The 16,841-nt window shown below is 49.2% G+C and overlaps 2 protein-coding genes and 1 pseudogene across 4 annotated transcripts; 2 read left to right on the top strand and 1 right to left on the bottom strand.

Annotated features, from left to right (window-relative positions):
- Positions 1-357: 357 nt before the first annotated feature.
- Positions 358-10,852, top strand: LOC112936639 (protein CHROMATIN REMODELING 24-like). 3 transcript variants are annotated; one of them, XM_026020813.2, is made up of 11 exons: positions 358-559; positions 676-1,063; positions 1,383-1,507; positions 2,368-2,691; positions 8,532-8,659; positions 8,752-8,803; positions 9,489-9,696; positions 9,781-9,927; positions 10,020-10,142; positions 10,224-10,298; positions 10,388-10,852. In XM_026020813.2, exons 7-11 carry the CDS (start codon positions 9,598-9,600, stop codon positions 10,640-10,642), a joined length of 699 nt encoding a protein of 232 aa, XP_025876598.1. In that variant the 5' UTR covers positions 358-559; positions 676-1,063; positions 1,383-1,507; positions 2,368-2,691; positions 8,532-8,659; positions 8,752-8,803; positions 9,489-9,597; the 3' UTR covers positions 10,643-10,852. The 3 variants fall into 3 exon arrangements, 2 of the variants coding, with proteins under 2 accessions (XP_025876598.1, XP_066161071.1); XM_066304974.1 differs by having other exon boundaries at positions 8,752-9,696; XR_010737167.1 differs by lacking the exons at positions 9,489-9,696; positions 9,781-9,927; positions 10,020-10,142; positions 10,224-10,298; positions 10,388-10,852 and having other exon boundaries at positions 8,752-8,971.
- Positions 10,853-12,519: 1,667 nt separating this feature from the next.
- Positions 12,520-14,540, top strand: LOC9266361 (uncharacterized). The gene is made up of 11 exons (XM_026020984.2): positions 12,520-12,616; positions 12,691-12,759; positions 12,838-12,929; positions 13,041-13,160; positions 13,301-13,343; positions 13,424-13,486; positions 13,562-13,738; positions 13,823-13,867; positions 13,930-14,000; positions 14,084-14,192; positions 14,291-14,540. Exons 3-10 carry the CDS (start codon positions 12,856-12,858, stop codon positions 14,151-14,153), a joined length of 663 nt encoding a protein of 220 aa, XP_025876769.1. The 5' UTR covers positions 12,520-12,616; positions 12,691-12,759; positions 12,838-12,855; the 3' UTR covers positions 14,154-14,192; positions 14,291-14,540.
- Positions 14,541-16,376: 1,836 nt separating this feature from the next.
- On the bottom strand, positions 16,377-16,800 carry LOC136353626 (uncharacterized; annotated as a pseudogene).
- Positions 16,801-16,841: the final 41 nt, after the last annotated feature.

Below are 16,841 nucleotides of genomic sequence, written 5' to 3' on the forward strand. Positions count from 1 at the left end.
CACCCTATAATTTGAAACGGAGGGAGTATAAAAGTATGTCAAGAAAAAAATCGTATAGAAAAAATTTACACGAAACACGTCATTTTAAAACTTGGGAAGCGTGCACAATCAGAAATGAACGTGCCTAAATCTCCAGTTCAGGCAGCAGCCCAACACAAAATCGGTCCAGCCCAGCCCAACGGACGAGCAAAGAGCAAATCTAAATTGCCTCCTCCAACCGACTTCGAAGTCCGAACGGCAGAAACCCCAACCCGAACCCGAACCCCCTCCCCATTTGCGAAGGCGGGAGCAGAGGAGAGAGAGAGAGAGAGAGAGAGAGAGAGAGAGAAGAGAGAGAGAGAGAGAGAGGGAGAGGGCAGTGCGCCGCGGAAGAGACAGCTGGAACCCGATCACGCGCGCCTACCCGTCCGTAGAATCGGCGGCGGCGGCGGCGGCCGCGCTCGTCTCCGGCGCCGACGAGCTCCTCGACCACGGAGAACGCGCGGACCGCGGCCATGTCGAAGAAGAAGGCGCCCACGTCCATCCCGTGCGAGCTCCCCCTCGCCTTAGACCCTAGCGTGTAAGTTGCCCCAAACCCTAACCCCTATCGCGATTCTTTGGTGGTGTGGCCGTGTGCGATTCTTTGGTCCCGTGGTGGCGATGTTGTGTAGGTCCTGAGCATTCTCGTTCTTGCAGCTCCGCGCGCCCATCGGATCGTCCTGTGGCCTCCCAGTCTTCCGCACGTCCCCCTTTTCCGGCAGCCTCCGCCGCTGCCGCTGCGCCTGCGGCTGCGCCCGCGGTTCGTTCGCTCGTCGCCAACTCTTCTGGCATGGACACCCGATTCGACGAGGACGAACGGACAACCGCCGCCACGCGGCGCCGCCAGTCGCCCTCTCCTTCTTTTGCACCATCGACGTCGAAGGCGACGGCGGTGGGACTCACTAGATACGGTGCTGTCAAGTCCTGGGGGCCGAGGAGGGAGCTGGAAACTGGGGAGACCAGTAGGTGCATGGAGGTGCTACTGCTAGAGAACCCAATCGATGCTACAAAACCATCTCCTCTCCATGTTGATGAAGACAAGCAGGTTATATATTATTTTTGCTCCGATCCCATCTGTACGTGTTGATCCAACTCTAAATGGAATTATCACGTTTTCCATCTATATTAGCTAGCTACTGTAGTGGACTTAATCGGATGTTTGCAAAAGTTTCTAACAGAGATCTTCATGCAAGTGAAATAACACTATTAAGGTGCTCCTAATTTGCTTCATTTGATATGTAATATGTATGAAATGCCATGGTGAACCTTTCATATTTTTTCCCCTTTTTTGAAAACTATTTGTTCTTTTCTCTTTCTGGATAACTGTTCCATAGTTGGTTCCAATGGTTGCTAATGCTGTGCAGGGTGAGGTTATTGGTGGTACCCAACAGAATGCTCCAGAGAGCTGTGTAACGGAGCGAGCACGACTGAATCTGAAATCTCGCTCCAGTGCAGTGGGACAATCTGCTGGCAGTCCTCTCAAGGAAAGGTAGGTGGTCTTGTAGCCCTTTTTTGTATTTCCCTTTTCTTTTCTATAAGTTCATGGATTTTCTAGTTTTATCATCTGAGTCTTGCTGTTAGCTACCTTATATATATATTGACCGCTATATGTGCAGTACACTTAGCCTGTCCAAGCACATTCATTAAATGCCATTAATGTTTCATTAAATTTTGAAGTTTCAAGTATCCGTCCTGTTTATTGATATATGATTGATGTCAAATAGGTGTATTTAGAAGGGAAAATTTATCTCTGATGTTTCTGTTCAGTATGTACATTCCCAAAATGCATGCACATCCTGTGCAATTAAGAATGACTCTTCATTTTGTTTGACTTTACCTTGTTGGAAGACTAAAGCTACTCGCGATATTGTCGATTCAAGGATCATCTTTTTTCTTTGTTGTAATACATGTTTACACTTCCTACCTATCAGGGTCAGTTTATATTGATAGCCAATGCTGATCCCTTTAGGTTGTATTGAGTATTTATTTGTGGGAAACCACTTCCCTCTGGTTCCACTGCACATTATATGTGTGATGTGATTTGTTTATTGACATTTAGATGCACCATTAGAAATAAATTGTGCTTCTTAGTGGCTGCACGAACAATGGATAAATTCATATGTGTAATGAGTGGCTGAAAATGTATAAGGGCATCTGGATATTACTATCTTTAATTTGGCTCCATAATCCCCATTCCTTGTTTTTTTTAATCTTTGGAAGCTTGGAATTTTTTTTGAGGATTTATACTGATGTTGAATTTGCCCGCAAATTAATATGCTATTACATCTTATGCCTTAAAGCTAGACCTTATCTAACTTTGGTTTTATCTTTCTACATTCCACATGGTAGAATTCTGGCTCCATCAACAGCAATGAAAAGAGCAACGGAGAACAAATATTTGGCGAACTTGAAGACAGATATTGTTGAGAAGGCGTTGAAATATGATAGAAAAGAGAAAATGAAGGAGGTTATGAGGCTGATGATATTCCAGAGGAGGGTTTTGTATTAGAGCCTACAGGTCACGGAAATGGGAAGCAATTTCGTCTTCCGCACTCTTTGTATGATGTCCTCCACACTTATCAGAAAGAAGGTATCAAGTGGCTATGGACATTGCATCTCAAGAAATTAGGAGGTGCACTATGTGATGAAATGGGCATGGGAAAGACCCGGCAGGTAAATTACATGCAATGGTTTGTTCTTTAGGTGTTAGAATTTCAATGGTTACTCTCATTGAGAAGAGGATGGCACTCGAGATGGGGCAATTTTCTGGTTTTCTTCATTCACTAAATACAAAAGCCATACCTACCCGAGGGAGGTTGGATACATATATATAGCCATAGCTGGCTGCTAGCCTATTGCTGCACCCTCCTAGTCTAAAATTCGAAATTTGAATGGGATGCTGTCCTAGAGGGCATCCAAACTGAATAAAGCATAAAGGAGGCATAAAGGAGATGCTAACTGCTGCAGTCCTACTAACCGCAGCTGTCCTAGCAACTGAAAAATATGCTAAAGGGTAGATGCTGTCCTGAAAAAGGTGAAACTACCCAAAAGCAAAAAGAAGAATCACGACCAAGGACCACAAAGACTTATCCAACATTCTCCCCCTAAGTCTTGTGCGTCGTCTTGTGGGGAAGTTGGGCCATCCCGATCCTGGAGCAGAGCTCGAGGAACTTGATCCTCCCAAGAGGCTTGGTGAGCAAGTCCGCAAGCTGGTCCTTGGTGTTGATGTAGCTCGCCTTGATGCTCCCTTCCTCCAAGTAGCTTCGGATGAAGTGGTACCTCACCCGGATGTGCTTGCTCCGTTAGTGAAAAACGGGGTTCTTTGCCAGGGCCAGAGCGGACTTGCTATCCACCCTGAGCTCCACCGTTCTAGTGTCTCTGCCGAGGAGATCACTAAGCAGTCGAGCAAGCCAGAGCGCCTGGGTCGAAGCGGCGGAGGCCGCCATGTACTCGGCCTCGCAGCTGGACAGGGCCACCACCTGCTGCTTGACCGACTGCCAGCTAACGAGGCACTTGCCGAGGAAGAAGAGAATCCCGCTCGTGCTCTTGCTGGTGTCGATGTCGCCGGCGTGGTCGCTGTCGCTGTACCCGACGAAGTGTGCCTTGCCAGGACACCTCGGGTAGTAGAGACCGTGGTCGAGAGTCCCCGCAACGTAGCGGATGATCCTCTTCACAGCCTGCTGGTGCTCCGTCGTCGGTCGCTGCATGAACCGACTGACGTAGCCGACGGAGAAGGCCAAGTCCGGCCGTGTGTGGGTGAGGTAGCGAAGGCTCCCCACAAGACGTCGGTACTGTGTAGCATCCACCTCCTCCGCCGTGCTGTCGCGGCTCAGCTTCAGTCTCTCCTCCATCGGAGTGAGAGCTGGGTTGCAATCGGTGAGCCCAGCCAGCTCAACGACGCGCTTGGCGTAGGCGGTCTGTCGAAGCGTGATCCCGGAGTTGTCCTGGTGCACTTCGATCCCCAGGTAGAAGGAGAGAGGCCCCAAATCACTCATCTAGAAGGTGGCCTTCATCTCCTCCTTGAACGCCGCGACCTCCGCATCCTTGGTGCCGGTGATCACCAAGTCGTCGACGTAGACACCCACTAGCAAGGCATTTCCTCCATTGCCCCGCCGGTAGATGGCCGCCTCGTGCGGGCTTTGCTCGAAGCCCATCCCCTTGAGCGTGGAATCCAACTTGGCATTCCACGCCCTCGGTGCCTGCCGCAAGCCGTAGAGGGCCTTGTGCAGGCGTAGCACCTTGCCCTCCTTGCCGGGGATCACAAATCCCGGCGGCTGGTGCACGTAGACCTCCTCCTTCAAGTCGCCGTTTAGAAACGCCGACTTGACGTCCATGTGATGGACGCCCCAGCCTTCCCGAGCAGCCAGCGCAAGGAGTCGCACAGACTCCATCCGTGCCACGGGAGCGAAGGCATCGTCGTAGTCGATCCCCTCCTGCTGCACGAAACCGCGTGCCACCAAGCGAGCCTTGTGCTTGATGATGGCTCCGGCTTCATCCCTCTTCAGCTTGAACACCCACTTAAGGGTGATCGCGCGGTGACCACGAGGGAGGTCAGCAAGCTCCCAGGTGCGGTTCTCCTGAACCGCGTCCATCTCCGACTGCATCGCGGCACGCCATGCCGCGTGTTTCTCGGCCTCTACAAAAGACCGAGGCTCACCGTCGTCGCACGCAAGGTGCAACTGCGCCTCTAGGTCGCGAGGCACCAGTCCCGGCACCGGCTGGTCGCCGAGAAGATCCTCCATCGTACGGTACCGTAGCTGCTCGCCGTCGTGGTACGCGTCGATGCGCTCCCCGTCGTGGGAGAGCGGAGTAGCGAACTCCACCGGGCTGCGCTCAACACGAGCTGGCGTCGGAGTAGACGTGCTTGGAGGAGTGGCTGTTGGTGCTGGAGCATGTGGAGTCACTGGCTGGGGTTGTGTCGACGAAGAGCTCGTCGTAGTCGAAGTCGTGGCCCGAGGGTGTGTTGGTGTCGGAGTCGGTGGAGATTCGGGGGCTGGGGTAGACACGCTAGGTGAAGAAGAGCTGCCTACTCCCCCAGCTCCCTCGAAGTGGACGTACTCGACGGTGAAGTCGTCGTACGTCGGAGTCGAACCATCGTCCACCGCCTTGTCCCATACCCACCCTCGCCCTTCGTCGAACACAACGTCGCGCGCAGTGCGCACACGCTGTGTCTCCGGGTCGAGGATGCGGTAGGCCTTCGAGCCCTCCGCGTAGCCGATGAACACCCCTGGGGTGCTCCTGTCGTCGAGCTTGCCGATGTGGCCAAGCTCCTTGGCGAACGCGAGGCAGCCGAAGACCCGCAGGTGGGAGACCGCCGGCTTGCGCCCATGCCAAGCCTCGTACGGTGTCCTGCCATCGAGGGCCTTGGTAGGCGAGCGGTTGAGGATGTAGGCGGCCGTCACCACCGCCTGCCCCCAGAAGATGGCCGGCATCCCCCTCTGCTTGAGGAGGGCCCGAGCCATCCCCACAACCGTCTGGTTGCGCCGCTCGACGACGCCGTTCTGCTGCGGGCTGTACGGCGTGGTGTAGTGGCGCTGAATGCCCTCATCAGCGCAGTACGACGCGAATTCAGCCGCTGTGAATTCGCCGCCGTTGTCAGTGCGCAGCACGCGCAGCTTGCGGCCGCACTCCGCCTTTGCAGCAGCCTGCGCATGCCTGATGGCGTCCGCAGCCTCTCCCTTGCTGCCGAGGACCATCACCCACATGTAGCGGGAGAGGTCGTCGACGAGCAGCAGGAAGTAACGTCGTCCTCCTGGTGTGGCTGGTGTCACTGGGCCACACAAGTCCCCGTGCACGAGCTCGAGCCGCTCCTTGGCTCGGAAGCTCGTCTGCTGGGGAAAGGGGAGCCGCCGCTGCTTCGTCACCACGCAGACGTCGCAGAGCTGCTCCACGTGGTCAAGACACGGCATGCCTCGCACCATCTCCTTGGCACTGAGCTGCTTCAGGGCCTCGAAGTGGAGGTGCCCGAAGCGCTCGTGCCACTGCCACGCCTCGTCGTCCCGATGAGCGGCGAGGCAAACTGGTTGTGCGACCTGCACGTTGAGGATGTCGAGTCGATTAGTGCCTCTGGTTACCTTGGCAAGAAGGCGACGACGGCGATCCCAAATCCTCATGAGTCCGTCCTCGACCAACACGCGTGAGCCGTTCTCATCCAGCTGTCCCACGCTGATGATAGAATTCCTCAACGCAGGGATGTAGTAGACTCCGGTGAGCAGCCTGTGCTCACCGGACTTGGCGGTGAAGGTGACGGAGCCAACACCCTTGATCTCCACGCCGGAGGCGTCCCCGAACTTGACGGAGCCTCGGACGCTGGAGTCGAACTCGGTGAAGAACTCCCGTCGGCCGGTCATGTGATGGGTGGCGCCGGTGTCGAGGTACCACCCATCAGCCTTGTCGTTGCTGGAGCCGTTGCAGAGGGAGACGAGTACCTTCGGCTCATCAAGGTGGAGGAAAGCCGCTGCGGCCGGTGCCGCTGGAGGTAGCTCGATGCTTGCGTGAGCCAGGAGCAGAGCCGGCTCTTCCTCCACCCGTGCGACGTGGGCCTGGCCACGTCGTGGCTGTCGACAGTCTTTGGCCCAATGGCCAAGCTTGCCACAGTTGCGGCAGGCGTCGTCTCGTGCCGGCTTGTGGTTGCCGGTGGCAACGCCCTGGGCGCCTCTGCGGGCGCCACCCTCGGCACGTCTTCGCGCCCACCGTAGCTGGACACCTCCCCGCGCCTTGCGCGGCTTACGGCCGCCTGTCGGGGAAGATGACTCCCCCTTCCTCCCGTCACCCTGAGAGGCCTCCCACTGCTCCCGAGTGAGATGGAGCTTCCCGCCGATGGTGATGGGCCCCGAGAGAGGCTGTGGCTCATCACCATCGACGACCTTGAGGCGACCTAACGCCTCCTCGATCGACATCGTGGAGAGGTCCAGCAGAGATTCAATCGAGCGAGCGATCTACCTGTACTTCTCAGGGACGCAGCGGAAGAGCTTCTCGACAGCTCTCTCCTCATCGTAGGTGTCGTCACCGTACTGCACCATTTTCTGCAAGAGAGTGTTGAGACGGAGAGCAAAGTCATCAACATCCTCACCTGGCTTGAAGGCCAGGTTCTCCCACTCCTTGCGGAGTGCCTGCAGTGTGGACTTGCGGGCGCGGTCGCTGCCGATGCGTGCCGCAGCGATGGCGTCCCAGGCCTCCTTGGCAGTCCGCTTTTGGGAAAGCGAGAACTGCATCTCGGGCGGGACTGCAGCGATGAGGGCATCTAGTGCCCGCCGATCCTCGTCGTAGTCGACGTCACCGTACCGGACTGCTTCCCACATGTGCCGCACCTGGAGCCTCACCCTCATCATCGCGGCCCACTCGATGTAGTTGGTTTTGGTGAGGGTAGGCCACCGACGGGACCAAAGTCTCTGACCACCGTCTGGACGCCGTGGTGACCATGGCGCCGGTCAGGGGAGAGAGAGCCGTGCTGCCTGCAAGGGCCGCGTGCGGGCTCCGGGCTGCCGCCGGCACGCCTGCGCCCGTCTGGGTTCCCGTCGGCGGGCGCGCGGTCCCTTGGGCCGCCGCCGCCGCCGTGGACGTGGGCTGCTGCTCACCGCTCTGCTCGCTCCCGTGCCCTTCCTCTTGCCAGCTCCTCAAGCTCCCTGTCGGCGGTGATGTCGCCGGCGATGGAGCCGTTGATGTTGCTGCGCAAGGTCTCAACCTCTACCTCCGCCGCACGTGCCGCATCTTCCGCCGCCTCCGCCTCCGCCTCCGCCCTGGCTGCTGCCAACTCCGCTGCCGCCAGTCTGGCTGCCCTCGCTGCTGCTGCAGCGGTCTGAGCCGTTGCTCGCCTGCGCTCTTCTGCTGCGGCGAGCTCGGCGTCCTGCTGACGCCGAGTGCTCGAGGCGACCGAACGCCGAGACCGAGCGTCGGACATGGCGCACCTCCGGGGGGCTGCTGCGTGGAGAGGGGGAAGGGAAAGGGGAAGGAGGAGCAACCGGTGCTGTTGCTGCTGCTGGCTAAGAGCTCAACCGAGCTTGGGAGGGGGTGGAACAAGAGATGTTTAGTCTACAGGAAAGTATGGCTCTGATACCAGATGTTAGAATTTCAATGGTTACTCTCATTGAGAAGAGGATGGCACTCGAGATGGGGCAATTTTCTGGTTTTCTTCATTCACTAAACACAAAAGCCATACCTACCCGAGGGAGGTTGGATACATATATATAGCCATAGCTGGCTGCTAGCCTATTGCTGCACCCTCCTAGTCTAAAATTCGAAATTTGAATGGGATGCTGTCCTAGAGGGCATCCAAACTGAATAAAGCATAAAGGAGGCATAAAGGAGATGCTAACTGCTGCTGTCCTACTAACCGCAGCTGTCCTAGCAACTGAAAAATATGCTAAAGGGTAGATGCTGTCCTGAAAAAGGTGAAACTATCCAAAAGCAAAAAGAAGAATCACGACCAAGGACCACAAAGACTTATCCAACATTAGGCACCACACGCCCCAAAATTAGCTATATAAATGCATTTTATTTTGTTTATGTTCCAGGTAGCTGCTTTTCTTCGTGGTTTGCTCCAGGCAGATGTCATACACAACGCAATGATCATTTGCCCAGTCACGGTGATAGAAACCTGGCGCAAAGAACTTAATATTGTTGGTGTGCTGGTTATCAAAGTGTAAGTTTACATGATATAACTATTTATCTAGTTGTTTCAGTAATGATATCTAGTTATTTTGTCAGTTTTAATGGATTTGTTTTCTCTTGCAGGTTCCGTTATGATAGAAGAACCGACTGCATTGCACTAAAAAGCATAGCTACTGTTAGCCTGCACTCTACTTTAATGTTTTTGCATTATTCTTTTTATCCATTAAACTTGCTTGTTATTTTTTCTTTTGATTGGATTGAATTCAATCTGTCATGTTACCACTTATGCCATTTATTTGATGGACAATGTTTATCTATTGAATTTAATTTATTGAAAACAATCACATTAAAACTGTGATTATAGTCGATATCTGTCAGAGTTACCGATTCTATTTTTTGGTAGGTTGCCTTCCATTAATTTTTACTGTCATCCCATACAGCCTTTGCTTAACTACTTTCTATGAGTTAGAAGAAATGCTACAGCTGATAATATAAAATGAGATAGATGCAACACCAAAGTTTCCTTACTTGAGATTCAAGACTTGACCACACTATCTTACCTTTTGTGTTTGTGTTTGTGGTTTTGGGAATGGGGTGGGGGTGGGGTCTGGAATGGTTAAACCTCACTATTGCTCAACTCATAAGCCCGTGATTATTTTTAGAAGACCAGTACCCATTTTATTAATGCATCATAAAAGATGGAATACTGCTTCTACCCTCGCTTCTATGCAAGTAGTCTTGAAAGATCCCTAACACAGAGAATCACATTACTTGCTGATTTGCTATCCTGAATCTTGGTATGGTGGTTGCTATAGGTATTCAGATGAAATATTTTGACTCAATATCCATCTCCTGTGCAGGATGGAGGTGTCCTTATAACAACATTTGAAGCAGTCCGGGACCATATTCACCGCATTCTGGAGACGGGGCACGGCTTGGGATTATATTGTTATCGATGAAGCGCACAGGATGAAGAACGACAGGACAAAGCTCTTTGATTCTTTATGTAGAATTGATTGTACACACAGAATTTTGATGACTGGGACGCTCATCCAAAACAACTTGACGGTACACCCTCTCCAACCACAATAGTCATAAAGAAATTTGGTTGTTTATTTTTGTTTACTTATTTGTAACGGAACCTACCTGCAGGAATTTTATGCGCTGATGAACTTCTGTTGTCCTAATCTACTTGGAGAGTCCGGACAATTTCATGAAAACTTCAGCATGCCAATTGAAAGGGCTAGATATAGAGGCGCATCTGCGCAATTGATAAAAGAGTCAATAGAAGCATCTGAGGTAAATACCTTCTGTTCTACATACAGGCAAAATAATTTCTATTTTTCTGGTTGGTACAAATATCCTGAACAAGCTTGATTTGTATTCTGCAGAGGCTGAAGAAACTTGTTAGCCCTTTTGTATTGAGAAGGACGAAAGAGATGTTAAAGAATAGCGCCTCTAAACTTGGTACTAAACATGAATTGACTGTGTGGTTGAAGATCTCTGCTGCTCAAGTAAACTTACTAAAGCTTATCAATATGTTATCAAAATTTATTCGTCATCTTTAACTTCTTTTTTTTTCTTACTCTCCACAGGAATATCTTTACACCAATCTTATCATGAGCAATGTTTTGGGAGATGAGCCTGGCACACCTTTGGCAGCTTCTCAAGTAATCTCCCCTACAATCTGAAGTCTATTTTTTGTCAACTCTACCTTTTGATGTACGGATCTTTCACCTTTGTTTTTGTCTAATCACAGGTTGCGAGGAGTATCTGCAATCACCCAGTAATGGTGATTGGTTCTGACTTTGAACAGAGGGGTGAATCAGAAGAGAAGAAGGATGCTTTAACTGACATTATCCGAAAAGGTTTATTGGCGGTCAGTAACATCGAGGATATTGAAGTCGACGACTACAGTTTGTCCAGCAAAGTAGCTTTTACTTTATATTTGGTGGATAGGCTCATCAAGGAAGATATAAGATCTTGTTATTTTCTCAATCTCCACGAACATTGACGATGATAGAGGTAGTTTCTAACAATAGTTGCATAACTCTCTTTTTGCCGGGTCAGCCAAAGGTTGGCCAACCAATTTCTTAAGATTGGGGAGAAAAACAAAGGAATGTTACAGCGACATTACAATGTCGCGCTAGTCCGGGAGAGATCCCAGACACAGCGTGAACAAGCGAAAGAGAAATAGACAATACAACAACGATTACTCGCCGAATTGGGAGAAGATCCCAGCTACCCTCCATACCGTGATTTCTTCTTTTATATTCTCGGCTACTTGCTCCGTGGTCATCGACACATGCTGAAAAATTCTAGCATTTCGTTCCTTCCAAATAAGCCAGCAAATTAACATGAAGGCACTGTCGAAGTCCACTTTGTAGCTCGTCCGAAAACGGCGTCGCGTTGCAAGCCACCAGTCAGCAAGTCTGCTGTCACCGTCTGCCTGGATTGCAAAGTTTGCATCGCACCATCTTCTGATCTTTCGCCATACCTCCGCCGTAAAAGGACAGGTTACAAACAAGTGGTGGCAATCCTCGTCTTCTCTCTCACACAGTGAGCAGAGGGGGTCGTGCGGCCAATTTCGCTTCGCAAGATTGTCGGCGGTGAGACATCGATCCTTCAACGCAAGCCACATGAAGAAACGCACACGCGAGGGGGCCCTGGATCGCCACAGTAGCTCGCCATAGGAGCAGTCCTCAGCAGCTATGAAGAAAACATCATAAGCCGACGCCGCCGAGAATTTCCCGTCGCCCGTCAGCTTCCATCTGATCTCGTCAGGCGATGGGAGCAGGGAGAAATCGTGGACCTCATCCCATAACTGAAAAAATTCGCCCATTGCTTCATTGGACAGTGCACCCTGCAGACCACGGACCCATCTGTTGTTGCACAAGGCTTTAGCAACTGAAAGTCTAGCACGCCCCACATAAGAAAATAGCGTTGGCCATCGCCAAGCAAAGCAGCCGTGCCCAGTCCAGTTTGCTGTCCAAAAATCAGTGTTTTCGCCATTTCCGACAATGTACTTCACCACTGATCTGAACATGAGATTCACATCGTTCCCTAGCTTAAAGGCAGCCAAGGTCCAGGGCCTCTCCCTCTGCTCCAGCGACCTCGCAGGCCATTGCAACCGGAGAGCCTGACCAAAGAAATTCAGATCCTTCACACCTAGGCCGCCTTTTTCAACCGGGGAGCACACCTTTCGCCACGAGACCAGACAATGTCCTCCACTTACCTCCTCCTGACCCTTCCAAAGGAAGCCCCGACATTTTCTTTCAATATCCTTGATTGCCCACTTTGGCAATTGTAAAACCGACAAGTAGTGAACCGGGAGGGCCATGAGCACCGACTTGATCAAGCAAAGTCTGCCATCAATGGATAACATCTTTGGTTTCCATCCTGCTACAATAGTTGCATAACTCTCATTTGTCCATGTCTCTATTATGTTCTTTTATTTATCATACTTAATCATTTTTAATTGTGAAAATTGTAGAGAGCATTGTCCACCATAGTAGATCCAAGCAAAATGATTCGCATGGATGGGAAAACACCTCAGAAACAGCGACCAATGTTAATCCAGGTTTTTATTGTCTTCTGTATTACCCATTCTGTTTACTCCATCTCTTATTTATTGTAGGGAGTATGTGTTCTTCCTTCTTTATCTCAGTTATAATTTTTGTATACAGGAGTTTCAACAAACTAACAGATGGTCACTTTTTCTGATCACAACAAATGTTGGAGGTGTCGGAATTACTTTAACTAAAGCAACTCGGGTCATTGTTTTTGATCCAGCCAAGAATCCAAGGTTTTTTTTACTCTTTGTCTCTTTGGTAAAATTGTTTCTACTTATATGTAAAGTTGGATCATTTTATTTCAGCAATGACACTCAAGTGTTGATCGAGCCCATCGCCTTGGGCAAGATAAAGATGTCATTGTGTATAGATTAGTCACATGTGGAACGATTGAAGAACACACCTACCGACAACAGGTATTAATTGCTTCCTGCAGGCAGCAATAATTACAGGTATTGCATTTTTAATCGATCAAATTTGCCATCTGCAGGTGATTAAAGGTGAGAAGGCAACAGCTGTAACGAAGGAAAATCAGAGCAGGCGGGAAATAACAAAGCCGGTATGCATAGACTTAGTTCTTATTGCTGCTGTAGTTATCTGCAGGACTTTATTGATGCCAGTTTTTTCTTACTAACAGACAAGGAGGGTCCTGAGTATGCCTCCTGAAGGTTTTGGAGTCTCCAAAACTTTGATTGAGCTTCTAGCTATACATGGAGGTGCTTTTGATCCGTAAGGATTCTTCTTTTACAAACTCATTACTAGTTTTAAGATAAGATAAATCATCTACTTTTTCTGGGTATATTAGTGAGCTTGTATTCCTTCCTTTTGTTCATTGTGTAGGTCACTTGATGAATCTGAAATCAGGCAAGTCAGAGGACATGAATCTGTTGTTGGTGTATCAAACCATTTGCATCTGTTTTCCCAGAGGGAATCTGACCCTGTCACAAATGAAAAACACAAGTTAGTTTTTCTATTTGTTAATTTGCATGAATTTTTCCTGTGCATTGGTTCCCTAGGTTATTATGGTTCCTCTAGTTATCTGCAGTCTGCTGATTGATGTTTTTGCAACTCTCAATAGTCTTTTCCTTTTTTTTTGGCAGATATACAGCTGGCCCAAGTCGCAAGCGCAGCGAACTATCTATGGTTGTTTTTTGAACTATATTATGCAGATACTTTACTGTTTCTCTCTACCTGATCTTAATATTAACTATATAATATTTCAGCCAGTAGATGCAGAAATTCTGAAGTCAATAAGGAGCACATTTATCGAAATTCCTATACAACAGGTATATTCATATATCGTAATTTTTCTTGTAATGCCTAAAATCCAAACTATTTCTGATTACCCTCTAAAAAAGTAGGTTGGTTGTTTCGTTGGTGAAAAAGGAGGAAACATTATGAAACTAGAAAATATTTCCGGTGCAAAGATACACCGCCTTGGTGTAGATTCTTATACACACATGCAGCTTTATAAGATATCTGGCACCCCGCATCAAATAAGCAAGGCGGAAAATCTTGTAAAGGAATTCCTACAAGAGGTTAATTAATTTGCTTCTTTTTTTTCTGTATTCTTAGTGTTTGTTAATATGCATGGTGTACTAATAAAAACAAAATCTTTTTAGATGGATTCTATGGTTGAGGAGGAGATCTCCGTTCCTATGGAGAAGGTGGGGCTGCTGAAAAATACTAAGTCCAAAACTAAATTAGTTTCTAATGTAAAATCTTGTAGGTTGGTTTGGTCATCGGGAGTGGTGGTGCAACTATTAAAAAATACAAAGTATATCTGGAGCATCTGTTAAGGTGGTTTTAAATGAATAAATACCCTTTTCATCTGTCTATTTAATAATTAGATTGGTAACTTGTTTCTTTTTTAATCTTGGTAGAATTTACATCCAAGGAGTGAGTCAGGCACTACAGGAAGGTTTGTTATCCGGGGTTCTCAAAACCAGGTAGACCAAGCAAGATCAATGATAAAAGATGTTGCATCTAAAGGTTTGTTGATACCGATACAAGTAGTTAATTTATTGATTTAACATGCTCCTATCATCTTGTGTCTCCCCCCTAACTTGTGTGTGGATAATGTGTCTCAGAGAACCTCGGGCCAAAAACAAGGTTCCGATGATGATTCTTTCCCCACCAAAGATGGATGCACTAAAAGTAGATCCACAAGAATGATGGCATTGAGAGATCCGGGGTTACTTTGGTGAATGTCATAGCAAAGCATTTCGGTTGAGGAAGTCGGCCACATTTGTGCTGTATAATATAGGTTCACCAATTTTAACAGTGAAAACCTTTGTCCTATTGCTACGACTGACATGGAAATTTCTTAGTATTGTGAAACAGTGGAAGTCGCTTATTTCCTAATAAGCCAAAACGGCTTATTAGGAAATAAAAATGAATTTGTGGGTAAAACTTTTATAAATGTATTCTTTGTGACCTAAAAGCCAATGTTGAAAAAGAAACTATATTGAAAATATGTCAAAATCAATCTTAAAATTAAGCTTGAAAATTTAAAATCTGGCTTTTTCTTTGACTTATTAGGCCATCCGATGGGGCTGGAAGGCCTTTTACTCTGATTTACATGTTTGCCTTGGTGATGTGGCCTTTTACTCTAGATACTGCAGGAATGTTCTTAGGCAGATACTGCGGTAATGTTCTTGTAAAGCAGCTGTTTTGAAGCACTTGATAGACCATTTCTGACATAAATTTTGAAGAGTTCAGACTCAAGAGTACTCGGGGGTATGAAGAAGATTCTTTTGTTGTAGATGGAACCAGCGGGAGCCGGGAGGTACAGTAGCGCAGCACAAATTTCCAGTTTGCTCTGTGATGGTTTATTACCAAAAGATAGTGAAATTCCCCTTGCTCTCTTTTATCTTAGTATTGTGATGGCTATAGATTTAAGGGTTCAGGCAAATTTCCGGCTAGCGTGAGGAGGAGGCGATGAGACGCGGTCGTATCGGCCTCGTCAAATGGCAGTGTACTAGTTGATTTCAAGGGTACATAGGTAATTTCACATGCTGGAACAGATCTTGGCTCCGTGGGCTAGGCCACGCCCACTGTGGGCTGAGTAGCCCCATGTGTGTCTTCAAACAGAAATGGACCCGATTTTAGGCCACATGGCATTGTGTAGCTTATGGTTTTTGAAGTTTTTTAGTCTATTTGGCACCCCAAACTGAACGGATTGAGTGATACATTGCTCTTGCTCTTACTCCCCTCTCCGAATGTGGGTTTAGATTGTCAGTCCGCCTAAGCGCTTGTGCTGAGCAGGCGATTGTAGAAGAGCCAGCTTCTTTCTCTCACATCCGATTTTTCCTTCCACGTCAGATCCAGATGACATGTACCGGCTAATCACCGACTTATTAGCGCTGCTCTAAGAGCAAGATTAATAGAGAGAGCTTATCATCGGATCCAAAGCAATCCAGCTCAGCCTTACCCTTAGAGCAAATTTATATTGTTTAATAGTATAGAGTCTAATAATATAGCTGGGTCATTAGCTCCAAAATATCAAAATATTCTATGTCAGCTGTAGATGAACATGGTGTTAGCTACATAACACAATCCTCTATTTTTTTTAATCTAACTGGTTATAAATATGTTGTTGTGGAATCTGTGGATTAGGCAGCACAGGCATACATGCATAGCCCACGGTAATCGGCTCAAGCCCAGCGCAAGTTTATCTGTTTCCTCAGCAACATTGTTGTCCCGTGCATAAAGTAACAAGCTCTTCATTGCAATGCGATGGCTTGGTCATCTAGCTGGATTCTGGATGGTTCAGCTCACGGAGAGGCACGGGAGTGGAAGCCTGGAACTTCGCTGGTAAGTAGAGCCGCACAAAGCAGGCGGAAGATTGCAGGGCCCTGCACCTTTTTTTTTAACGACTAAGTTCAGCGGGAAAAAATTACAAGATTACAACCCTGTAGGGTCGTAACCAGAAAAAAGGAAAAGAAAAATACCATCACCCACACATCGACATCGTCAACACAAGCCCAGGAGAAGACTAACACCGGACCGGCCGCCGCTAAACGTGACCGACCGCCACTAGATCAACAAAGGGACACAGACGAGATCGCCCCCTAGAGGATACAAAAACGACGTCTTGAAAAAGAGAAGCGACAGAAAAACCGCCGCCACCGTCCGTCGGGACTCAATGGAGCCAAGACTAGGCTTTCGCCCGGCAATCACCCTTGAGGGGTGAGACAACACGACAACGCCCTCAGGAGGGGGAATGAACCATCGTTGTCGGTCCGGCCAAGGCCGGACTGGGTTTTCACCCGCCGCTCACCACCTGCAAATCCATGGCTGAAGCACTGATGCTCCACCACCATACAAGCTCTGCCGACATGTGAGACCCCTGCACCGACGTCCTCCGCCGGCCAGCCTTCATGTGCCGAAAACCGCGCCACACTCACCGGCAGCTCCTCCCCACACCTAGGTCGCCTCCTCCACCGCCGGCCGCGCCTCTCGCGCCAAGTCGGCCTCCTCCACCGGACGAGCCTCTCGCGCCAATCCGGCCTCCCTCCATCGGGCGCGCCTCTCGCGCCAAGCTGGTCTCCATCTCCGCCGCCCGCGCCTCTCGCGCCGAGCCGGCCTCCCCTGCCATCGGCTACGCCTCTCTGCGCCAAGCTGGTCTCCGACCCCTCT

This window comes from Oryza sativa, chromosome 10 (assembly GCF_034140825.1).
Source record: "Oryza sativa Japonica Group chromosome 10, ASM3414082v1".
Classification (NCBI taxonomy): Eukaryota; Viridiplantae; Streptophyta; class Magnoliopsida; order Poales; family Poaceae; genus Oryza; species Oryza sativa.